Source organism: Oncorhynchus nerka, linkage group LG14 (genome assembly GCF_034236695.1).
Source record: "Oncorhynchus nerka isolate Pitt River linkage group LG14, Oner_Uvic_2.0, whole genome shotgun sequence".
NCBI classification, from domain to species: domain Eukaryota; kingdom Metazoa; phylum Chordata; class Actinopteri; order Salmoniformes; family Salmonidae; genus Oncorhynchus; species Oncorhynchus nerka.
In genome coordinates, this window is record NC_088409.1 from 23,913,288 (window position 1) to 23,935,317 (window position 22,030).

The window sequence follows — 22,030 nt, forward strand, 5'->3', positions numbered from 1 at the left end:
GTCTTAAACAACCCACAATCTGAATCAACTGCCAAGAAATCATCTTTACCTGTTCTGTTATATCACACATTCCTTGGTTATGTTCTCAAAATATTCTACGAGGACACCTGTTAAATTTCCATGTATTGGGTCAACAACACCAGTGGGTATAAAGAAGGGGACTGAGCCCAGTAGACTACATTAAATCTGAAGAGACATTGTTTCAAATTGAGGGGTGTTGTAGCTTGGCTTGTGTTGCTGTACTGTCTGTCTGGGACATGGGCTCAGGGGGAGAGTGGAGGGGACAGAGAGAAGAATATCACTGAACAGGCTCACAGAGACGGATGAAAGAGCAAGGAGAGTGATGCTGAATAGTCGACCACCCAGCCTGATATCTGGACTGAGCTGAAGGTGCTGAGGAACATGGTGGTGGAACAGAGAGTGGAGCTGAGGAACGTGGTGGTGGAACAGAGAGAGGAGCTGAGGAACATGGTGGTGGAACAGAGTGAAGCTGAGGAACATGGTGGTGGAGCTGAGGAACATGGTGGTGGAACAGAGAGTGAAGCTGAGGAACATGGTGGTGGAACAGAGAGTGAAGCTGAGGAACATGGTGGTGGAACAGAGAGTGGAGCTGAGGAACATGGTGGTGGAACAGAGAGTGGAGCGGAGGAACATGGTGGTGGAACAGAGAGAGGAGCTGAGGAACATGGTGGTGGAACAGAGTGGAGCTGAGGAACATGGTGGAACAGAGAGTGAAGCTGAGGAACATGGTGGTGGAGCTGAGGAACATGGTGGTGGAACAGAGAGTGAAGCTGAGGAACATGGTGGTGGAACAGAGTGGAGCTGAGGAACATGGTGGTGGAACAGAGAGTGAAGCTGAGGAACATGGTGGTGGAACAGAGTGGAGCTGAGGAACATGGTGGTGGAACAGAGTGGAGCTGAGGAACATGGTGGTGGAACAGAGTGGAGCTGAGGAACATGGTGGTGGAACAGAGAGTGAAGCTGAGGAACATGGTGGAGGAACAGAGAGTGGAGCTGAGGAACATGGTGGTGGAACAGAGAGTGGAGCTGAGGAACATGGTGGTGGAACAGAGAGTGGAGCTGAGGAACATGGTGGAGGAACAGAGAGTGGAGCTGAGGAACATTGTGGTGGAACAGAGTGGAGCTGAGGAACATGGTGGTGGAACAGAGAGAGGAGCTGAGGAACATGGTGGTGGAACAGAGAGTGGAGCTGAGGAACATGGTGGTGGAACAAAGAGTGGAGCTGAGGAACATGGTGGTGGAACAGAGAGAGGAGCTGAGGAACATGGTGGCGGAACAGAGAGAGGAGCTGAGGAACATGGTGGTGGAAGAGCGAGTGGAGCTGAGGAACATGGTGGTGGAACAGAGAGTGGAGCTGAGGAACATGGTGGTGGAACAGAGTGGAGCTGAGTATCACTAAGACTGAACAGCAGTTCTACAAGAACAAGATGGAGGAACTGGAGAGACAGAACACAGGTAAAGTAAGACAGCTGTATCTAATGTGATTACTGTAATCAGCAGAGTAGTGGTGTGTTGAATTCAACAGTTTCTTTGTATGATATTGTAGGATTGCAGGCCAGAGTGAGAGCCAGGTAGAAGAGCTGAAGACAGAGAATGCAGGTAATGTAGAGATTTAAATAATACAGTATGTAAAGAGGATGCTATATATTTGGTCCAAATCAGACAAGGAACAGGTTCCCAAAATTGTTCCTATATTAGTAATTTCAGCCCAAGCGGCTACAGGTAGTCGACTGCTTGTTTACACACCAATCTACATGTATAAACACACATGTCCAATGAGACCAGATACAGACAGAGTCCAACATCACTAACAGGCTGCTCCAGTGTCTGGTGGCTTTGAGAGACTGATAGTGTTGATCTGTTATTCCTCTGATGCAGGTGTCTTCAGTGCTCCAGTGTCTGGTGGCTTTGAGAGACTGACCATGTTGATCTGTTATTCCTCTGATGCAGGTGGTTTCAGTGCTCCAGTGTCTGGTGGCTTTGAGAGACTTGATAGTGTTGATCTGTTATTCCTCTGATGCAGGTGTCTTCAGTGCTCCAGTGTCTGGTGGCTTTGAGAGACTGATAGTGTTGATCTGTTATTCCTCTGATGCAGGTGTCTTCAGTGCTCCAGTGTCTGGTGGCTTTGAGAGACTGATAGTGTTGATCTGTTATTCCTCTGATGCAGGTGTCTTCAGTGCTCCAGTGTCTGGTGGCTTTGAGAGACTGACCATGTTGATCTGTTATTCCTCTGATGCAGGTGTCTTCAGTGCTCCAGTGTCTGGTGGCTTTGAGAGACTGACCATGTTGATCTGTTATTCCTCTGATGCAGGTGTCTTCAGTGCTCCAGTGTCTGGTGGCTTTGAGAGACTGACCATGTTGATCTGTTATTCCTCTGATGCAGGGGTCTTCAGTGCTCCAGTGAGAGGAGTACATGGACTTTGGTTTGTTCAGGAATGACCAGGGTGTAATGTGGAATGGACAGTACAATAGTCACGGAAGGTGACAGTATCTCTCCAATTCTGGGACTCTAGAACTGGAGGAGGGGGACTTGGTTTACATGAGTCTCTTATCAGGCTAAAGGATCTATGATGATTCTAATAAACACAGCTCCTTCAGTGACTTCCTGCTCTTTCCTATGTGAGATGAACACCACAAAAGCTGTAATAAAAAGTCCAATCTGTTATGACATTCCATGAAACATTATGACGCTAAAATAAAATGACTTAACGTCTTCTGTTCTGTTGACGTTTGACTGTATTTACTTTGATATTGATGAATGTTATTCAGCTCAGTACTTTGACTGTATTTACTATGATATAGATGAATGTTATTCAGCTCAGTAGTTTGACTGTATTTACTATGATATAGATGAATGTTATTCAGCTCAGTAGTTTGACTGTATTTACTATGATATAGATGAATGTTATTCAGCTCAGTGGTTTGACTGTATTTACTATGATATAGATGAATGTTATTCAGCTCAGTAGTTTGGGTGGAAGGCAATGGGTCAGCGTTGGGGGTTAGAGTGGTAATATATTTATTGTATGTAACTACAGACAGAATTAAATAACTGTCCAGTTCAGTTTAACTGACCATTTCCATCAGAAATTGCTCAATTACGATGCTAAAGTGAATGTTTAAGTGGTAAATCACATCCACTTCATTCTTTCTCTGCTTAATGATAACACAAGCAGCCCATTTAGCATATTAAAGCTATACTGCTCCCATATTGATCTGTTACACCTATCCATCTACTAACCGACATACAGGCTGGTCAGTATCACCAAACACAGACGGCAAACTTTAAAGGTACAATCCTGAGTTTGTGTCAGCCCACCCACTTGGTTTGGTGTAAAGCTTAGAGATGGGTCTAGTCCTGCTTGGTAACATTATTCCTATAAAAGTTTCAGAAGTTGCACTACATGGCAGTTTGGAAGTCAGTAGGGAGTGTTGAAACTGAGGGCAGACACTTTTTACGCACTGCACCCTTCAGCACTCGGCAGTCCCGTTCTGTGTGCTTGTGTGGCCTGCCACTTTGTGGCTGAGCTGTTGTTGCTCCTAGACGTTTCCACTTCACAATAACATCACTTACTGTTGACCGGGGCAGCTCTAGCAGGGCAGAAATTTGACAAACTGACTTGTTGGAAAGGTAGCGTCCTATGACGGTGCCACGTTGAAAGCAGTTCTTTGTGTAGGTGAAGAATATGAATGACTGAGTAATGTGTACATGTTTAAGTTCCTCCCTGGTATATCCGGAGAGTTAACTTCCTTGTAATTGCTTGAATAAAATCTTAACTTGAAAATGAGCTCTGCTTGATCCTTGGAACAATTTTTTCTTCAACAGTATACACAGAGGACAGGTGTAGAAAAGCACTATGCCAGAGTGCCGGGGTTAAGGAGGTGACAGGAGTGTCAGGGAGGGAAACTAAATATGCCCCTCGTACACTCACACACACTCCACATCTTGATTCTGGTCTCAGGACTTTCCCTGGGGGGTGTGACCAAAGGTTATTATTAGTGTCTGTCTCAACTGTCTTTCTCCCTCTCTCAATCTCCTGTATCCTTCTCATATCTCTCCTTCCCTATCTACTTTCTCCTCTGTCTCTTTGCTTCTCTGTTCTGTCTTCATTGGTTCATCTAATCTGTCTTTTTCTCTCATCTTGTTTCATTCGTACTTCACTCTCTCACTTTTGTCTCTTCTCTGCCACTCTATTTTTCTTTTTGCTGTTTTCTCTTCCCTCTGTTGACTTTTGTCTGTTCTGTCTTCCTCACTCTTATATTCGTTTGTCTTCCTCTGCACTGCTTTTTGCTCTGTCATTAGTTTCTGTCTCCTCTCTTCAGTCGTCTTTCTTTTTCCTGTTTCACTGTTTGTGGACTTTATCCTTCCTTCTTCGCTGTCTTCTTTCCCTACACTGTATCTTCCTCTCCCTCTTTTCCCTTAACTCCTTAATTCCCTCTCTGTTCTGAGTTATGGGGAAGACAGAGTTGTACTCTGTGTATAAGAGCTTCCTGGACTGTCTCTGCCTCTCTGTGAGTATCCATCTGCCTCTTCCCTCCTCTTCCTCCTCGTCTGCTTCTCTCTTCCATCGTCTCCTTTCCTTCTCTCTCCCCTCCCCTCCTTTCCTCTGCTATGCACTGTTCATATGTTCACTGCCTTTTTCTTAATGTTTGAATTCATTTAGTTGTGTTTTGTGAAGTTTGATACAGCTCAGTTTTATTCCTGGCAACCCTTCACTCTCTCTACCTGTGTTCTGCCTCTCTACCACAACTCATAGAGAGAGAGAGAGTCTGTGTGTGTGTGTTCATTCAGTCTCTAAGCCACCCTCTAAGTCAGCACTCTCTCTCTTTCTCTCTGGCTCTCTCTTTCTCTCAGCACTCTCTCTCTTTCTCTATCGCTCCCTCTTTCTCTCAGCACTCTCTCTCTTTCTCTCTCGCTCCCTCTTTCTCTCAGCACTCTCTCTCTTTCTCTCTGGCTCTCTCTTTCTCTCTCGCTCCCTCTTTCTCTCAGCACTCTCTCTCTTTCTCTCTGGCTCTCTCTTTCTCTCAGCACTCTCTCTTTCTCTCTCGCTCCCTCTTTCTCTCAGCACTCTCTCTCTTTCGCTCCCTCTTTCTCTCAGCACTCTCTCTCTTTCTCTCTGGCTCTCTTTCTCTCAGCACTCTCTCTCTTTCGCTCCCTCTTTCTCTCAGCACTCTCTCTCTTTCTCTCTGGCTCTCTTTCTCTCAGCACTCTCTCTCTTTCGCTCCCTCTTTCTCTCAGCACTCTCTCTCTTTCTCTCTCGCTCCCTCTTTCTCCTTGTGATGTTCTGATATTAATAACAGTCTTAGAATGTAGATGGAAATAGTCACAGAGCTGCCCCATGTAGGCCAGCCAGTCACTTGACATTTCTCATTTAGGCCCGTAATACCAGGACAGGACAGGAGGGGGTTAAGGGCGCCACTCTACTGTATGTACAGATAACATAGTCCACTACTGACATAGTCCACTAGTGCATACTCTGTTTAAGTGCAGTTCAGTTCACCAGTTCAGTTCCAGGTGGCAGTCCCAAGTCATTACATTCATCAGGAATGGACTGTTTTCTTAAAGAGTTAGGAGGAGCCTGTGGAATTGGATAACATCATCGGGGGCTTGCAACACTAGTCCTCAGCTTACAAGCATTTTAGATTATTAAGCAGCTGTTATGTCAGCTGTGTGTGTGTGTTATTGAGAGGCTCAGTCCAACTATGCTGACGACTTTTGCCCTGTTGTCCCCTCTAAACCCCTGACCTCTGACCCCTAGCGGAGCAGCAGTGAGGGGCCAGAGAAGAATGAGAAGGCCCCTGATGATGGTCACCTGGCCTACCAGAATGGAGACGTTCTACAAGAGAGATGTAGGCTATATTTACATCTACTAGTCCCTCCCACTATCCTCTAGTCTTCACACATTGAAAATACATGATAGGTGAATGTTTTCGAGCCCTCTCATAAAAGAGACTCCTCTACTTCCCAGTCTTTAATTGAATCCCCATGCCTCCATCTCTTCATCTTCCCCATCAGATGAGGTTATCAGTCTGTTGGGAGAGGGCACCTTTGGAAAGGTGGTGACGTGTGTGGACCGGCGCAGGTATGAGAGGCATTTATAAAATACACATGCACACTCATAGAGCATCAGGTGGAGCGTGTGCTGGTTGTTAGCTAGCTGTTCTCTCTGTCTCTCTCTCAGGGCTGGGGCACGTGTAGCTCTGAAGATCATTAAGAACATGGAGAAGTACAGACAAGCTGCTAAACTGGAGATCAATGTCCTGGAGAAAATCAACGAGAAAGACCCACACAACAAACAGTACGGAGTCTGATGGACCAGTAGAAAGTTTGAGAAGTTGTTTCCCTCACTTTCTGTGGCTTTCTCTTTACTTCCCCCCCCCCTCTCTCGCTCTCAGTCAATGTGTTCAGATGCTGGACTGGTTTGACTACCATGGTCATGTGTGTATCTCCATGGAGCTGCTAGCCCTCAGCACCTTTGACTTCCTGAAGGAGAACAACTTCCTGCCGTATTGTATGGATCACATCCGCCAGATGGCCTACCAGATCTGCCTCGCTGTCAACTGTGAGTGTGTCACACACATATATGTATGCCCATGTGCATGCTGGTAGCTCTCAGAACCAGGGTTGGTGGTGACTACTTCCATAGACTATATGACATTACTTACCAGGGATTGTTTCGTGTCTGGTATTGGTCTCTTTGACCAGAAGAGGGCGCTGTTTCATTGATGTAGCTCAGTCTACAAGCCTAAAACTCAACTCTGGGCCTCAAAGCCAGTTCCACTGTTTTTTTCATTGTTCCGCTCTAATCAGGGACTGATTTAGAGCAATTAAGTATCAGGTAGAACAGAAAATCAGCAGGCTCCGGACGTCGTAGGGTCAGAGTTGAATACCGCTGGTCTACTACATACTGTAGAGGAACTATGGGCAGCAAGTGCAACGCTGGGCAGTTTCACCTTGGTTGTCCAGGTTTCATCATGATGGATGCATCTGTTTCCCTCTGCAGTTCTCCATATCAACAAGCTGACCCACACTGACCTCAAACCTGAGAACATCCTGTTTGTCAACTCTGACTACACCATCACTTACAACGCTGAGAAGGTGAGAGGGAGGGGGAGGGCTTTATCCTTCCTTCATCACTCTCTTCTTTACCTACGCTGTATCTGGGGGTTTCTCCTTTGGGCAAAAGACCGTCCTCTGTCCTCTCTCATCTGTGACCCGGAAACTGATGAGTGTGTCAATTTATTAGTAGGCAAAGAAGAGTGTCGTCCCCTCCTCGATAGCCACTTTTCATTGAGGACACTCATGTCTACAGTATCCTACTGCAGAAGAGTTTTGACTTCTGCCACATCCCATTTGAAATATACCACACCCCATTTGAAATATACCACACCCCATTTGAAATATACCACACCCCATTTGAATCAGGTTTGGTTTTGTCAGAGGAGAAAATAATTAATAATTGGCGGATAATTGGCGGAGGAGAGAGGGCGGAGGAGAGAGGGCGGAGGATAGAGGACGGAGGATAGAGGACGGAGGATAGAGGACGGAGGATAGAGGACGGAGGATAGAGGGCGGAGGATAGAGGGCGGAGGATAGAGGGCGGAGGATAGAGGGCGGAGGATAGAGGGCGGAGGATAGAGGACGGAGGAGAGAGGGCGGAGGAGAGAGGGCGGAGGAGAGAGGGCGGAGGATAGAGGGCGGAGGATAGAGGCCGGACCGAGGAGGGAGGGCGGAGGAGGGAGGGCGGAGGAGAGAGGACGAAGGAGAGAGGACGAAGGAGAGAGGACGGAGGATAGTGGACGGAGGATAGAGGACGGAGGAGAGAGGGCGGAGGATAGAGGGCGGAGGATAGAGGGCGGAGGATAGAGGGCGGAGGATAGAGGGCGGAGGATAGAGGGCGGACCGAGGAGGGAGGGCGGAGGAGGGAGGGCAGAGGAGAGAGGACGAAGGAGAGAGGACGAAGGAGAGAGGACGGAGGATAGTGGACTGAGGAGAGAAGATGAAGGAGAGAGGGCGGAGGATATAGGGCGGAGGAGAGAGGACGAAGGAGAGAGGACGAAGAAGAGAGGACGGAGGATAGTGGACTGAGGAGAGAGGATGAAGGAGAGAGGGCGGAGGAGAGAGGGCGGAGGATAGAGGGCGGAGGATAGAGGGCGGAGGAGAGAGGACGAAGGAGAGTGGACGAAGGAGAGAGGACGGAGGATAGTGGACTGAGGAGAGAGGGCGGAGGAGAGAGGGCGGAGGAGAGAGGGCGGAGGATAGAGGGCGGAGGGCGGAGGATAGAGGGCGGAGGAGAGAGGGCGGAGGAGAGAGGGCGGAGGATAGAGGGCGGAGGATAGAGGTGGAGGATAGAGGGTGGAGGATAGAGGGCGGACCGAGGAGGGAGGGGCGGAGGGAGGGAGGGCGGAGGAGGGAGGGCGGAGGAGGGAGGGCGGAGGAGAGAGGACGAAGGACAGAGGACGGAGGATAGTGGACTGAGGAGAGAGGATGAAGGAGAGAAGACGAAGGAGAGAGGACGGAGGATAGTGGACTGAGGAGAGAGGATGAAGGAGAGAGGATGAAGGAGAGAGGGCGGAGGATAGAGGGCGGAGGAGAGAGGACGAAGGAGAGAGGACGAAGGAGAGAGGACGGAGGATAGTGGACTGAGGAGAGAGGATGAAGGAGAGAGGATGAAGGAGAGAGGGCGGAGGAGAGAGGGCGGAGGAGAGAGGGCGGAGGATAGAGGGCGGAGGAGAGAGGGCGGAGGAGAGAGGGCGGAGGAGAGAGGGCGGAGGAGAGAGGGCGGAGGAGAGAGGACGAAGGAGAGAGGACGAAGGAGAGAGGACGAAGGAGAGAGGACGGAGGATAGTGGACTGAGGAGAGAGGATGAAGGAGAGAGGGCGGAGGAGAGAGGGCGGAGGAGAGAGGATAGAGGGCGGAGGAGAGAGGGCGAGGGAGGAGAGAGGGCGGAGGAGAGAGGGCGGAGGAGAGAGGATAGAGGACGGAGGAGAGAGGGCGGAGGATGGAGGGCGGAGGACGGAGGACGGAGGACGGAGGACGGAGGATAGAGGGCGGAGGATAGAGGGCGGAGGAGAGAAGGCGGAGGATAGAGGGCGGAGGAGAGAGGGCGGAGGATAGAGGGCGGAGGATAGAGGGCGGAGGAGAGAGGGCGGAGGAGAGAGGGCGGAGGAGAGAGGGCGGAGGATAGAGGGCGGAGGATAGAGGGCGGACCGAGGAGGGAGGGCGGAGGAGAGAGGGCGGAGGATAGTGGACTGAGGAGAGAGGATGAAGGAGAGAGGATGAAGGAGAGAGGATGAAGGAGAGAGGATGAAGGAGAGAGGGCGGAGGATAGAGGGCGGAGGAGAGAGGACGAAGGAGAGAGGACGAAGGAGAGAGGACGAAGGAGAGAGGACGGAGGATAGTGGACTGAGGAGAGAGGATGAAGGAGAGAGGATGAAGGAGAGAGGGCGGAGGAGAGAGGGCGGAGGAGAGAGGATATAGGACGGAGGAGAGGGGGCGGAGGAGAGAGGGCGGAGGAGAGAGGACGAAGGAGAGAGGACGAAGGAGAGAGGACGGAGGATAGTGGACTGAGGAGAGAGGATGAAGGAGAGTGGATGAAGGAGAGAGGGCGGAGGATAGGGGGCGGAGGACGGAGGATAGAGGGCGGAGGAGAGAGGGCGGAGGAGAGAGGGCGGAGGAGAGAGGGCGGAGGATAGTGGACGAGGGAGAGAGGGCGGAGGATAGAGGGCGGAGGAGAGAGGGCGGAGGAGAGAGGGCGAAGGAGAGAGGACGGAGGATAGAGGGCAGAGGATAGAGGGCGGAGGAGAGAGGGCGGAGGAGAGAGGACGGAGGATAGAGGGCGGAGGATAGAGGGCGGAGGAAAGAGGGCGGAGGATAGGGGGCGTAGGATAGAGGGCGTAGGATAGAGGCGGAGGATAGTGGACGAGGAGAGAGGGCGGAGGATAGAGGGCGGAGGATAGAGGCGGAGGATAGAGGGCGGAGGATAGAGGACGAAGGAGAGAGGACGAAGGAGAGAGGACGGAGGAGAGAGGGCTGAGGAGAGAGGGCGGAGGATGGAGGGCGGAGGAGGAGGGCGGAGGATAGGGGGCGGAGGACGGAGGATAGAGGGCGGAGGATAGAGGGCGGAGGATAGAGGGCGGAGGAGAGAGGGCGGAGGATAGTGGACGAGGGAGAGAGGGCGGAGGATAGAGGGCGGAGGATAGAGGCGGAGGATAGAGGGCGGAGGATAGAGGACGAAGGAGAGAGGACGAAGGAGAGAGGGCGGAGGAGAGAGGGCGGAGGAGAGAGGGCGGAGGAGAGAGGGCGGAGGATAGAGGGCGGAGGAGAGAGGGCGGAGGATAGAGGGCGGAGGATAGAGGGCGGAGGATAGAGGGCGGAGGAAAGAGGGCGGAGGAGAGAGGACGGAGGATAGAGGGCGGACCGAGGAGGGAGGGTGGAGGAGAGAGGGCGGAGGAGAGAGGACGGAGGAGAGAGGACGGAGGATAGAGGACGGAGGAGAGAGGGCGGAGGAGAGAGGGCGGAGGATGGAGGGCGGAGGATAGGGGGCGGAGGACGGAGGATAGAGGGCGGAGGATAGAGGGCGTAGGATAGAGGGCGTAGGATAGAGGGCGGAGGATAGTGGACGAGGGAGAGAGGGCGGAGGATAGAGGGCGGAGGATAGAGGCGGAGGATAGAGGGCGGAGGATAGAGGACGAAGGAGAGAGGACGAAGGAGAGAGGGCGGAGGAGAGAGGGCGGAGGAGAGAGGGCGGAGGAGAGAGGGCGGAGGATAGAGGGCGGAGGATAGAGGGCGGAGGATAGAGGGCGGAGGATGGAGGGCGGAGGACGGAGGACGGAGGACAGAGGGCGGAGGAGAGAGGACGAAGGAGAGAGGACGGAGGATAGTGGACTGAGGAGAGAGGGTGAAGGAGAGAGGATGAAGGAGAGAGGGCGGAGGATAGAGGGCGGAGGAGAGAGGGCGGAGGAGAGAGGGCGGAGGAGAGAGGGGACGGAGGATAGAGGGCGGAGGATAGAGGGCGGAGGAAAGAGGGCGGAGGAGAGAGGACGGAGGATAGAGGGCGGAGGAAAGAGGGCGGAGGAAAGAGGGCGGAGGATAGGGGGCGGAGGACGGAGGATAGAGGGCGGAGGAGAGAGGGCGGAGGAGAGAGGGCGGAGGAGAGAGGGCGGAGGATAGAGGGCGGACCGTGGAGGGAGGGTGGAGGAGGGAGGACGAAGGAGAGAGGACGAAGGAGAGAGGACGGAGGATAGTGGACGGAGGATAGTGGACGGAGGAGAGAGGATGAAGGAGAGAGGGCGGAGGATAGAGGGCGGAGGAGAGAGGGAGGACGGAGGAGAGAGGACGGAGGAGAGAGGACGGAGGAGAGAGGGCGGAGGAGAGAGGGCGGAGGAGAGAGGAGGGAGGAGAGAGGAGGGAGGAGGGAGGACCGAGGAGGGAGGACCGAGGAGAGAGGACGGAGGAGAGAGGACGGAGGAGAGAGGGCGGAGGAGAGAGGGCGGAGGAGAGAGGGCGGAGGAGAGAGGGCGGAGGAGAGAGGACGGAGGAGAGAGGCGGAGGAGAGAGGACGAAGCATAGAGGACGAAGAAGGTGAGCAAATCTAATTGATAAAATGCCTGTATCTTCCTTTCCCCTCCTTTCTTCTTGTCTTCTTCTCCACCCACCCCCCCTCTCTTTCTGCCCCCCCTCTCTGTTCCCCCCCTCTCTCTGCCCCCACCTCTATTTCTCTCGCTGTCTTAGAAGCGGGATGAGAGGAAAGTGAAGGATACAACAGTAAGGCTGGTGGATTTTGGCAGTGCCACGTTTGACCACGAACACCACAGCACCATCATATCTACACGCCACTACCGTGCTCCTGAAGTTATTCTGGGTAACCTACACACATCACACACTCTAATCTTGGACTATTGGCTAGCTGAACATGTGTTACTGTTCCAACTCAGAGCTGGGCTGGAGTCATCCGTGTGATGTCTGGAGTATCGGCTGCATCCTGTTTGAGTACTATGAAGGCTTCACCCTATATCAGGTACTGTGTGGACGTGTGTGTGTGGACATGTTTAACTATACTTGTGGGGACCAGAAGTCCCTACAAGAATAGTAAACAAATACAAATTTGACCAACTGGGGACATTTTGCTAGTCCCCACAAGGTCAAATGCTATTTCTCGGGGGGTTAGGGTTAGAGTTAGGGTTAGGAGTTAGCGTTAGTTCAAATCAAATCAAATCTAATTTTATTTGTCACATACACATGGTTAGCAGATGTTAATTCGAGTGTAGCGAAATGCTTGTGCTTCTAGTTCCGACAATGCAGTAATAACCAACAAGTAATCTAACTAACAATTCCAAAACTACTGTCTTATACACAGTGTAAGGGGATAAAGAATATGTACATAAGGATATATGAATGAGTGATGGTACAGAGCAGCATAGGCAAGATACAGTAGATGGTATCGAGTACATTATATACATATGAGATGAGTATGTAAACAAAGTGGCATAGTTAAAGTGGCTAGTGATACATGTATTACATAAGGATGCAGTCGATGATATAGAGTACAGTATATACGTATGCATATGAGATGAATAATGTAGGGTAAGTAACATTATATAAGGTAGCATTGTTTAAAGTGGCTAGTGATATATTTACATAATTTCCCATCAATTCCCATTATTAAAGTGGCTGGAGTTGAGTCAGTGTCAGTGTGTTGGCAGCAGCCACTCAATGTTAGTGGTGGCTGTTTAACAGTCTGATGGCCTTGAGATAGAAGCTGTTTTTCAGTCTCTCGGTCCCAGCTTTGATGCACCTGTACTGACCTCGCCTTCTGGATGATAGCGGGGTGAACAGGCAGTGGCTCGGGTGGTTGATGTCCTTGATGATCTTTATGGCCTTCCTGTAACATTGGGTGGTGTAGGTGTCCTGGAGGGCAGGTAGTTTGCCCCCGGTGATGCGTTGTGCAGACCTCACTACCCTCTGGAGAGCCTTACGGTTGAGGGCGGAGCAGTTGCCGTACCAGGCGGTGATACAGCCCGCCAGGATGCTCTCGATTGTGCATCTGTAGAAGTTTGTGAGTGCTTTTGGTGACAAGCCGAATTTCTTCAGCCTCCTGAGGTTGAAGAGGCGCTGCTGCGCCTTCTTCACGATGCTGTCTGTGTGAGTGGACCAATTCAGTTTGTCTGTGATGTGTATGCCGAGGAACTTAAAACTTGCTACCCTCTCCATTACAGTTCCATCGATGTGGATAGGGGGGTGTTCCCTCTGCTGTTTCCTGAAGTCCACAATCATCTCCTTAGTTTTGTTGACGTTGAGTGTGAGGTTATTTTCCTGACACCACACTCCGAGGGCCCTCACCTCCTCCCTGTAGGCCGTCTCGTCGTTGTTGGTAATCAAGCCTACCACTGTTGTGTCGTCCGCAAACTTGATGATTGAGTTGGAGGCGTGCGTGGCCACGCAATCGTGGGTGAACAGGGAGTACAGGAGAGGGCTCAGAACGCACCCTTGTGGGGCCCCAGTGTTGAGGATCAGCGGGGAGGAGATGTTGTTGCCTACCCTCACCACCTGGGGGCGGCCCGTCAGGAAGTCCAGTACCCAGTTGCACAGGGCGGGGTCGAGACCCAGGGTCTCGAGCTTGATGACGAGCTTGGAGGGTACTATGGTGTTGAATGCCGAGCTGTAGTCGATGAACAGCATTCTCACATAGGTATTCCTCTTGTCCAGATGGGTTAGGGCAGTGTGCAGTGTGGTTGAGGTTGCATCGTCTGTGGACCTATTTGGGCGGTAAGCAAATTGGAGTGGGTCTAGGGTGTCAGGTAGGGTGGAGGTGATATGGTCCTTGACTAGTCTCTCAAAGTACTTCATGATGACGGAAGTGAGTGCTACGGGGCGGTAGTCGTTTAGCTCAGTTACCTTAGCTTTCTTGGGAACAGGAACAATGGTGGCCCTCTTGAAGCATGTGGGAACAGCAGACTGGTATAGGGATTGATTGAATATGTCCGTAAACACACCGGCCAGCTGGTCTGCGCATGCTCTGAGGGCGCGGCTGGGGATGCCGTCTGGGCCTGCAGCCTTGCGAGGGTTAACACGTTTAAATGTCTTACTCACCTCGGCTGCAGTGAAGGAGACTGCATGTTTTCGTTGCAGGCCGTGTCAGTGGCACTGTATTGTCCTCAAAGCGGGCAAAAAAGTTATTTAGTCTGCCTGGGAGCAAGACATCCTGGTCCGTGACTGGGCTGGATTTCTTCCTGTAGTCCGTGATTGACTGTAGACCCTGCCACATGCCTCTTGTGTCTGAGCCGTTGAATTGAGATTCTACTTTGTCTCTGTACTGACGCTTAGCTTGTTTGATAGCCTTGCGGAGGAATAGCTGCACTGTTTGTATTCGGTCATGTTACCAGACACCTTGCCCTGATTAAAAGCAGTGGTTCGCGCTTTCAGTTTCACGCGAATGCTGCCATCAATCCACGGTTTCTGGTTAGGGAATGTTTTAATCGTTGCTATGGGAACGACATCTTCAACGCACGTTCTAATGAACTCGCACACCGAATCAGCGTATTCGTCACTATTGTTATCTGACGCAATACGAAACATATCCCAGTCCACGTGATGGAAGCAGTCTTGGAGTGTGGAGTCAGCTTGGTCGGACCAGCGTTGGACAGACCTCAGCGTGGGAGCCTCTTGTTTTAGTTTCTGTCTGTAGGCAGGGATCAACAAAATGAAGTCGTGGTCAGCTTTTCCGAAAGGGGGGCGGGGCAGGGCCTTATATGCGTCGCGGAAGTTAGAGTAACAATGATCCAAGGTTTTTCCACCCCTGGTTGCGCAATCGATATGCTGATAAAATTTAGGGAGTCTTGTTTTCAGATTAGCCTTGTTAAAATCCCCAGCTACAATGAATGCAGCCTCCGGATAAATGGTTTCCAGTTTGCAAAGAGTTAAATAAAGTTCGTTCAGAGCCATCGATGTGTCTGCTTGGGGGGGGATATATACGGCTGTGATTATAATCGAAGAGAATTCTCTTGGTAGATAATGCGGTCGACATTTGATTGTGAGGAATTCTAAATCAGGTGAACAGAAGGATTTGAGTTCCTGTATATTTCTTTCATCACACCATGTCTCGTTAGTCATAAGGCATACGCCCCCGCCCCTCTTCTTACCAGAAAGATGTTTGTTTCTGTCGGCGCGATGCGTGGAGAAACCCGTTGGCTGCACCGCCTCGGATAGCGTCTCTCCAGTGAGCCATGTTTCCGTGAAGCAAAGAACGTTACAGTCTCTGATGTCCCTCTGGAATGCTACCCGTGCTCGGATTTCATCAACCTTGTTGTCAAGAGACTGGACATTGGCAAGAAGAATGCTAGGGAGTGGTGCACGGTGTGCCCGTCTCCGGAGTCTGACCAGAAGACCGCCTCGTTTCCCTCTTTTTCGGGGTCGTTTTTTTTTGGGTCGCTTCATGGGATCCATTCCGTTGTCCTGTTTGTAAGGCAGAACACAGGATCCGCGTCGCGAAAAACATATTCTTGGTCGTACTGATGGTGAGTTGACGCTGATCTTATATTCAGTAGTTCTTCTCGACTGTATGTAATGAAACCTAAGATGACCTGGGGTACTAATGTAAGAAATAACATTAAAAAGTAAAAAAACAAAAAACTGCATAGTTTCCTAGGAACGCGAAGCGAGGCGGCCATCTCTGTCGGCGCCGGAAGCTGTCTTAGTTTAAGGGTTATGAGCGAGGGTTAGGATTAAAGTTAGTGTTCAGGTTAGGTTTTGGGGTTAGAGTTACGGTTAGGGGTCAGGGTTTAGGGAAAACAGGATTTTGAATGGGACTGAATTGTGTGTCCCCACAATGTTAGTTACAAAAGACTGTGTGTGTGTTTGTTGTTTGTGTGATACAAGTGAAAGTGAACTAAGTTGGGAGTTTATAGCTTCTGCTGACCAGTGTTTGTGTTTGTCTCAGACCCATGACAACCAGGAGCACCTGGCCATGATGGAGAGAGTACGGGGACCTCTCCCCTCTACGATGATCTGCAAGACCAGGTAACACATTATGACAGTTACACACACACACATACACACTCCTCACAGACACACAAACACACTCCTCACAGACACACAAACACACTCCTCATAGACACACATGCACACTCCTCCTAAACACACATACACATACACACTCCTCACAGACACACATACACACTCCTCATAGACACACATACACACTCCTCATAGACACACATACACACTCCTCATAGACACACATACACACTCCTCACAGACACATACACATACACACTCCTCACAGACACACATACACACTCCTCACAGACACACATACACACTCCTCACAGACACACATACACACTCCTCACAGACACACATACACACTCCTCATAGACACACATACACACTCCTCACAGACACACATACACACTCCGCATAGACACACATACACACTCCTCATAGACACACATACACACTCCTCATAGACACACATACACACTCCTCACAGACACACATACACACTCCTCACAGACACACATACACACTCCTCACAGACACACATACACACTCCTCATAGACACACTCCTCACAGACACACTCCTCACAGACACACATACACACTCCTCACAGACACACATACACACTCCTCACAGACACACATACACACTCCTCATAGACACACTCCTCACAGACACACTCCTCACAGACACACATACACACTCCTCACAGACACACATACACACTCCTCACAGACACACATACACACTCCTCACAGACACACATACACACTCCTCACAGACACACTCCTCACAGACACACTCCTCACAGACACACATACACACTCCTCACAGACACACTCCTCACAGACACACATACACACTCCTCACAGACACACTCCTCACAGACACACATAGTATACACTTTGTGTGATTTGTCCTTTCAGGAAGCAGAAGTATTTTCATTGCAGGCGTCTAGACTGGAACGATAACTCCAAGGCAGGACGATACGTCACAGACCACATTAAACCTCTATGGGTAAGTTACCCCTGAGATAAAGACACTCTAACCTGAGACTAGACTGGAACGATAACTCCAAGGCAGGACGATACGTCACAGACCACATTAAACCTCTATGGGTAAGTTACCCCTGAGATAAAGACACTCTAACCTGAGACTAGACTGGTACGATAACTCCAAGGCAGGACGATACGTCACAGACCACATTAAACCTCTATGGGTAAGTTACCCCTGAGATAAAGACACTCTAACCTGAGACTAGACTGGTACGATAACTCCAAGGCAGGATGATACGTCACAGACCACATTAAACCTCTATGGGTAAGTTACCCCTGAGATAAAGACACTCTAACCTGAGACTAGACTGGAACGATAACTCCAAGGCAGGACGATACGTCACAGACCACATTAAACCTCTATGGGTAAGTTACCCCTGAGATAAAGACACTCTAACCTGAGACTAGACTGGAACGATAACTCCAAGGCAGGATGATACGTCATAGACCACATTAAACCTCTATGGGTAAGTTACCCCTGAGATAAAGACACTCTAACCTGAGACTAGACTGGAACGATAACTCCAAGGCAGGACGATACGTCACAGACCACATTAAACCTCTATGGGTAAGTTACCCCTGAGATAAAGACACTCTAACCTGAGACTAGACTGGAACGATAACTCCAAGGCAGGACGATACGTCACAGACCACATTAAACCTCTATGGGTAAGTTACCCCTGAGATAAAGACACTCTAACCTGAGACTAGTCTGGTACGATAACTCCAGGGCAGGACGATACGTCACAGACCACATTAAACCTCTATGGGTAAGTTACCCCTGAGATAAAGACACTCTAACCTGAGACTAGACTGGAACGATAACTCCAAGGCAGGACGATACGTCACAGACCACATTAAACCTCTATGGGTAAGTTACCCCTGAGATAAAGACACTCTAACCTGAGACTAGACTGGAACGATAACTCCAAGGCAGGACGATACGTCACAGACCACATTAAACCTCTATGGGTAAGTTACCCCTGAGATAAAGACACTCTAACCTGAGACTAGACTGGAACGATAACTCCAGGGCAGGACGATACGTCACAGACCACATTAAACCTCTATGGGTAAGTTACCCCTGAGATAAAGACACTCTAACCTGAGACTAGACTGGAACGATAACTCCAAGGCAGGACGATACGTCACAGACCACATTAAACCTCTATGGGTAAAGTTACCCCTGAGATAAAGACACTCTAACCTGAGACTAGACTGGAACGATAACTCCAGGGCAGGACGATACGTCACAGACCACATTAAACCTCTATGGGTAAGTTACCCCTGAGATAAAGACACTCTAACCTGAGACTAGACTGGAACGATAACTCCAAGGCAGGACGATCGTCACAGACCACATTAAACCTCTATGGGTAAGTTACCCCTGAGATAAAGACACTCTAACCTGAGACTAGACTGGAACGATAACTCCAAGGCAGGACGATACGTCACAGACCACATTAAACCTCTATGGGTAAGTTACCCCTGAGATAAAGACACTCTAACCTGAGACTAGACTGGAACGATAACTCCAAGGCAGGACGATACGTCCCAGACCACATTAAACCTCTATGGGTAAGTTACCCCTGAGATAAAGACACTCTAACCTGAGACTAGACTGGTACGATAACTCCAAGGCAGGACGATACGTCACAGACCACATTAAACCTCTATGGGTAAGTTACCCCTGAGATAAAGACACTCTAACCTGAGACTAGACTGGAACGATAACTCCAAGGCAGGACGATACGTCACAGACCACATTAAACCTCTATGGGTAAGTTACCCCTGAGATAAAGACACTCTAACCTGAGACTGGACTGGTAAAGCCTTAGATACTTGGCACCTAAAGACACCCGTCAACAGTGAGGAGGCGACTCCGGGATGCTGACCTTCTAGGCAGAGTTCCTCTGTCCAGGTTCTGTGTTCTTTTGCCGTTCTTAATCTTTTCTTCTTATTGGCCAGTCTGAGATATGGCTTTTTCTTTGCAACTCTGCCTAGAAGGCCAGCATTCTAGAGTCGCCTCTTCACTGTTGATGTTGAGACTGGTGTTTTGCAGATACTATTTAATGCATCTGCCAGTTGAGGACTTTTGAGGCGTTTGTTTCTCAAACTAGACACTCTAATGTACTTGTCCTCTTGCTCAGTTGTGCACCGGGGCCTCCCACTCCTCTTTCTATTCTGGTTAGAGCCATTTTGTGCTGTTCTGTGAAGGGAGTAGTACACAGCATTGTACAAGATCTTCAGTTTCTTGGCAATTTCTTGCATGGAATAGCCTTCATTTCTCAGAACAAGAATAGACTGACGTGTTTCAGAAGAAAAGTCTTTGTTTCTGGCCCTTTTGAGCCTGTAATCGAGAACCCACAAATGCTGATGCTCCAGACACTCAACTAGTCTAAAGAAGGCCAGTCTTATTGCTTCTTTAATCAGAACTACAGTTTTCAGCTGTGTTAACATAATTGCAAAAGGGTTTTCTAATGATCAAGTAGCCTTTTAAAATGATAAACTTGGATTAGCTAACACAACGTGCCATTGGAACACAGGAGTGATGGTGCTGATAATGGGCCTCTGTACGCCTATGTAGATATTCCATCAAAAATCAGCCGTTTCCATCTACAATAATAATTTACAACGTTAATAATGTCAACACTGTATTTCTGATCAATTTGATGTTATTTTAATGGACAAAAAATGTGCTTTTCTTTCAAGAACAAGGACATTTCTAAGTGACCCCAAACTTTTGAACGGTAGTGTAGATGCCTTAGATACTTGACACCTGAAGATACCCTCTAACCTGAGACTGTACATAGATACCTTAGATAACTTCAGAGAAAATACATGATCCTTATTGATGTCTTTGTGTTAATTGAACCCCTCCTCTCTCTCTCTCTCTCCTCTCTCTCTCTCTCTCTCTCTCTCTCTCTCTCTCTCTCTCTCTCTCTCTCTCTCTCTCTCTCTACTTCAGAGATACCGGTTATCAGAAGCTAAGGAGCATCATCAGTTCTTTGACCTGTTGGAGAAGATGCTGGAGTACGAGCCCTCCAAACGCCTCTCTCTCTCCTCCGCCCTCCTCCATCCCTTCTACCTACCACTCCGTAGGGGCAGCAAGGCCTGGGAGAGCACCCGGAACATCTGCCGATGACCACTGACCTTTAACCCTTGACATGGATGTGATGAAGGACAGCCCAACCATGTCATACAACGTGCCATTGTAATCTGTCAGGAAGTTGTGCTTTGTGACAAACTGGTGTCCGGAATCCCTGTGTATTATGAGGGAAATAGGCTAATCTGACCTCAGTGTCTGGGGCAAATGTATCATTCTCCACCTTTAACATAAAAAATGGAATGGAGAGAGTCTGTCACTTCCCTTCAGGGGTTGATTCAGTGGAGGCTGCAGAGGGGAGGACAGGCTCATAATAATGGCTGGAACGGAGTGAATGGAATGGCATCAAACCAGGTGTTTGATGTATTTGATATCATTCTACTCATTTTGCTCCATCCCTCCTCCCCTCCATCTCCTCCCCTCCCCTCATTTTGCTCATCCCTAATTATGGTGCAACCAATCTCCTGTGGTTTGATTGGCAGTGTCCTTATGCTGATTGATAGCTTCGCTGCACAGTGGAGGCGGGCCTAGTGGCAGTGATACATGCATTATGTATGTAGAGCACACTGTTTTAACTGCAGCATAACATTACACACACACACACACACACACACACACACACACACACACACACACACACACACACACACACACACACACACACACACACACACACACACACACACACACACACACTCTCTCTCTCTATCTATTACAGTTTTATTTTTGTAACGACGCTGTAACTGGAGATAGTTGTTGACACTTTTGTTTATGAGTTGTATAAACTGTTTATTAATCTATAATAATGTTGCATTTGCACAGATGGGCTCATTGCTCCCTACAACACACACACACACACACACACACACACACACACACACACACACACACACACACACACACACACACACACACACACACACACACACACACACACACATTTATTTTTGTAACACTAACTGGAGATATTGGTGGAATGACTTGAATAAACCGTTTATTTATGGTGCTATAATAATATGAACCCTTCTACTGATATATATCCTACTAGCTGAATCACACAGACACCAACACACCACCCTGTGCTCCATTTGGACCCTGGCCTCAGAATTTGATTTATTGCAAGCTTAGTAGGGAGAATGGTCATAAGGCTATATACTGTAGGTATGTGAGGGAGAGCAAGTGGAAGAACAAGGGAGGGAGGGAGGGAGGGAGAGAGAGGAAGAGAGGGAGGGAGGGAGGGAGAGAGAGGAAGAGAGGGAGGGAGGGAGGGAGGGAGGGAGGGAGGGAGGGAGGGAGAGGAAGAGAGAGAGAGAGAAAAGATAGTCTTGACGAGTTTTCTTTCTTCAGCCTTGGCAGTGCTGAGAGGTGGCTTTAAGGCAGTGCTGAGAGGGTGGCTTTAAGGCAGTGCTGAGAGGGTGGCTTTAAGGCAGTGCTGAGAGGTGGCTTTAAGGCAGTGCTGAGAGGTGGCGTTAAGGCAGTGCTGAGAGGTGGCTTTAAGGCAGTGCTGAGAGGTGGCTTTAAGGCAGTGCTGAGAGGTGGCTTTAAGGCAGTGCTGAACGTAAGCTCAGTCTGAAAGTCAACGTACGGTTAATGTAGTGAGACCTCAACCGTCTATATCTGAGTGTAGAGATAGACTCTGACAGAGGAAGTGTGTGTGAGTCAGCGTGTGTGTGTGTGTGACCGACTATTAGTTGAACGTTTTGGACAGGCTTCTTTATTCTCATGTGTTTGAGTGTGTGAAGCTCACAGGGGAAGCACATGTGTGTGAAGCTCACAGGGGAAGCACATGTGTGTGAAGCTCACAGGGGAAGCACATGTGTGTGAAGCTCACAGGGGAAGCACATGTGTG

The 22,030-nt window shown here is 49.6% G+C and overlaps 1 protein-coding gene across 1 annotated transcript; it reads left to right on the forward strand.

The window, feature by feature from the left end:
* Positions 1-20,428, forward strand: LOC115124043 (dual specificity protein kinase CLK2-like). The gene is made up of 13 exons (XM_065027794.1): positions 1-1,476; positions 1,568-1,620; positions 1,900-4,533; positions 5,781-5,871; positions 6,038-6,104; positions 6,204-6,320; positions 6,418-6,584; positions 7,026-7,120; positions 11,756-11,885; positions 11,959-12,041; positions 15,960-16,039; positions 16,947-17,037; positions 20,044-20,428. The coding sequence occupies exons 3-13, from the start codon at positions 4,474-4,476 to the stop codon at positions 20,218-20,220; spliced, it is 1,158 nt and encodes a 385-aa protein (XP_064883866.1). The 5' UTR covers positions 1-1,476; positions 1,568-1,620; positions 1,900-4,473; the 3' UTR covers positions 20,221-20,428.
* The last annotated feature ends 1,602 nt before the right edge of the window (positions 20,429-22,030 follow it).

Bases quoted from the DNA above. Each gene is read 5' to 3' on its own strand.
- LOC115124043 (XM_065027794.1), top strand. From the start codon at position 4,474: ATGGGGAAGACAGAGTTGTACTCTGTGTATAAGAGCTTCCTGGACTGT. The intron at 6,105-6,203 runs GTATGAGAGGCA...TCTCTCTCTCAG, and splicing joins ACGTGTGTGGACCGGCGCAG to GGCTGGGGCACGTGTAGCTC. The intron at 7,121-11,755 runs GTGAGAGGGAGG...TCGCTGTCTTAG, and splicing joins TCACTTACAACGCTGAGAAG to AAGCGGGATGAGAGGAAAGT.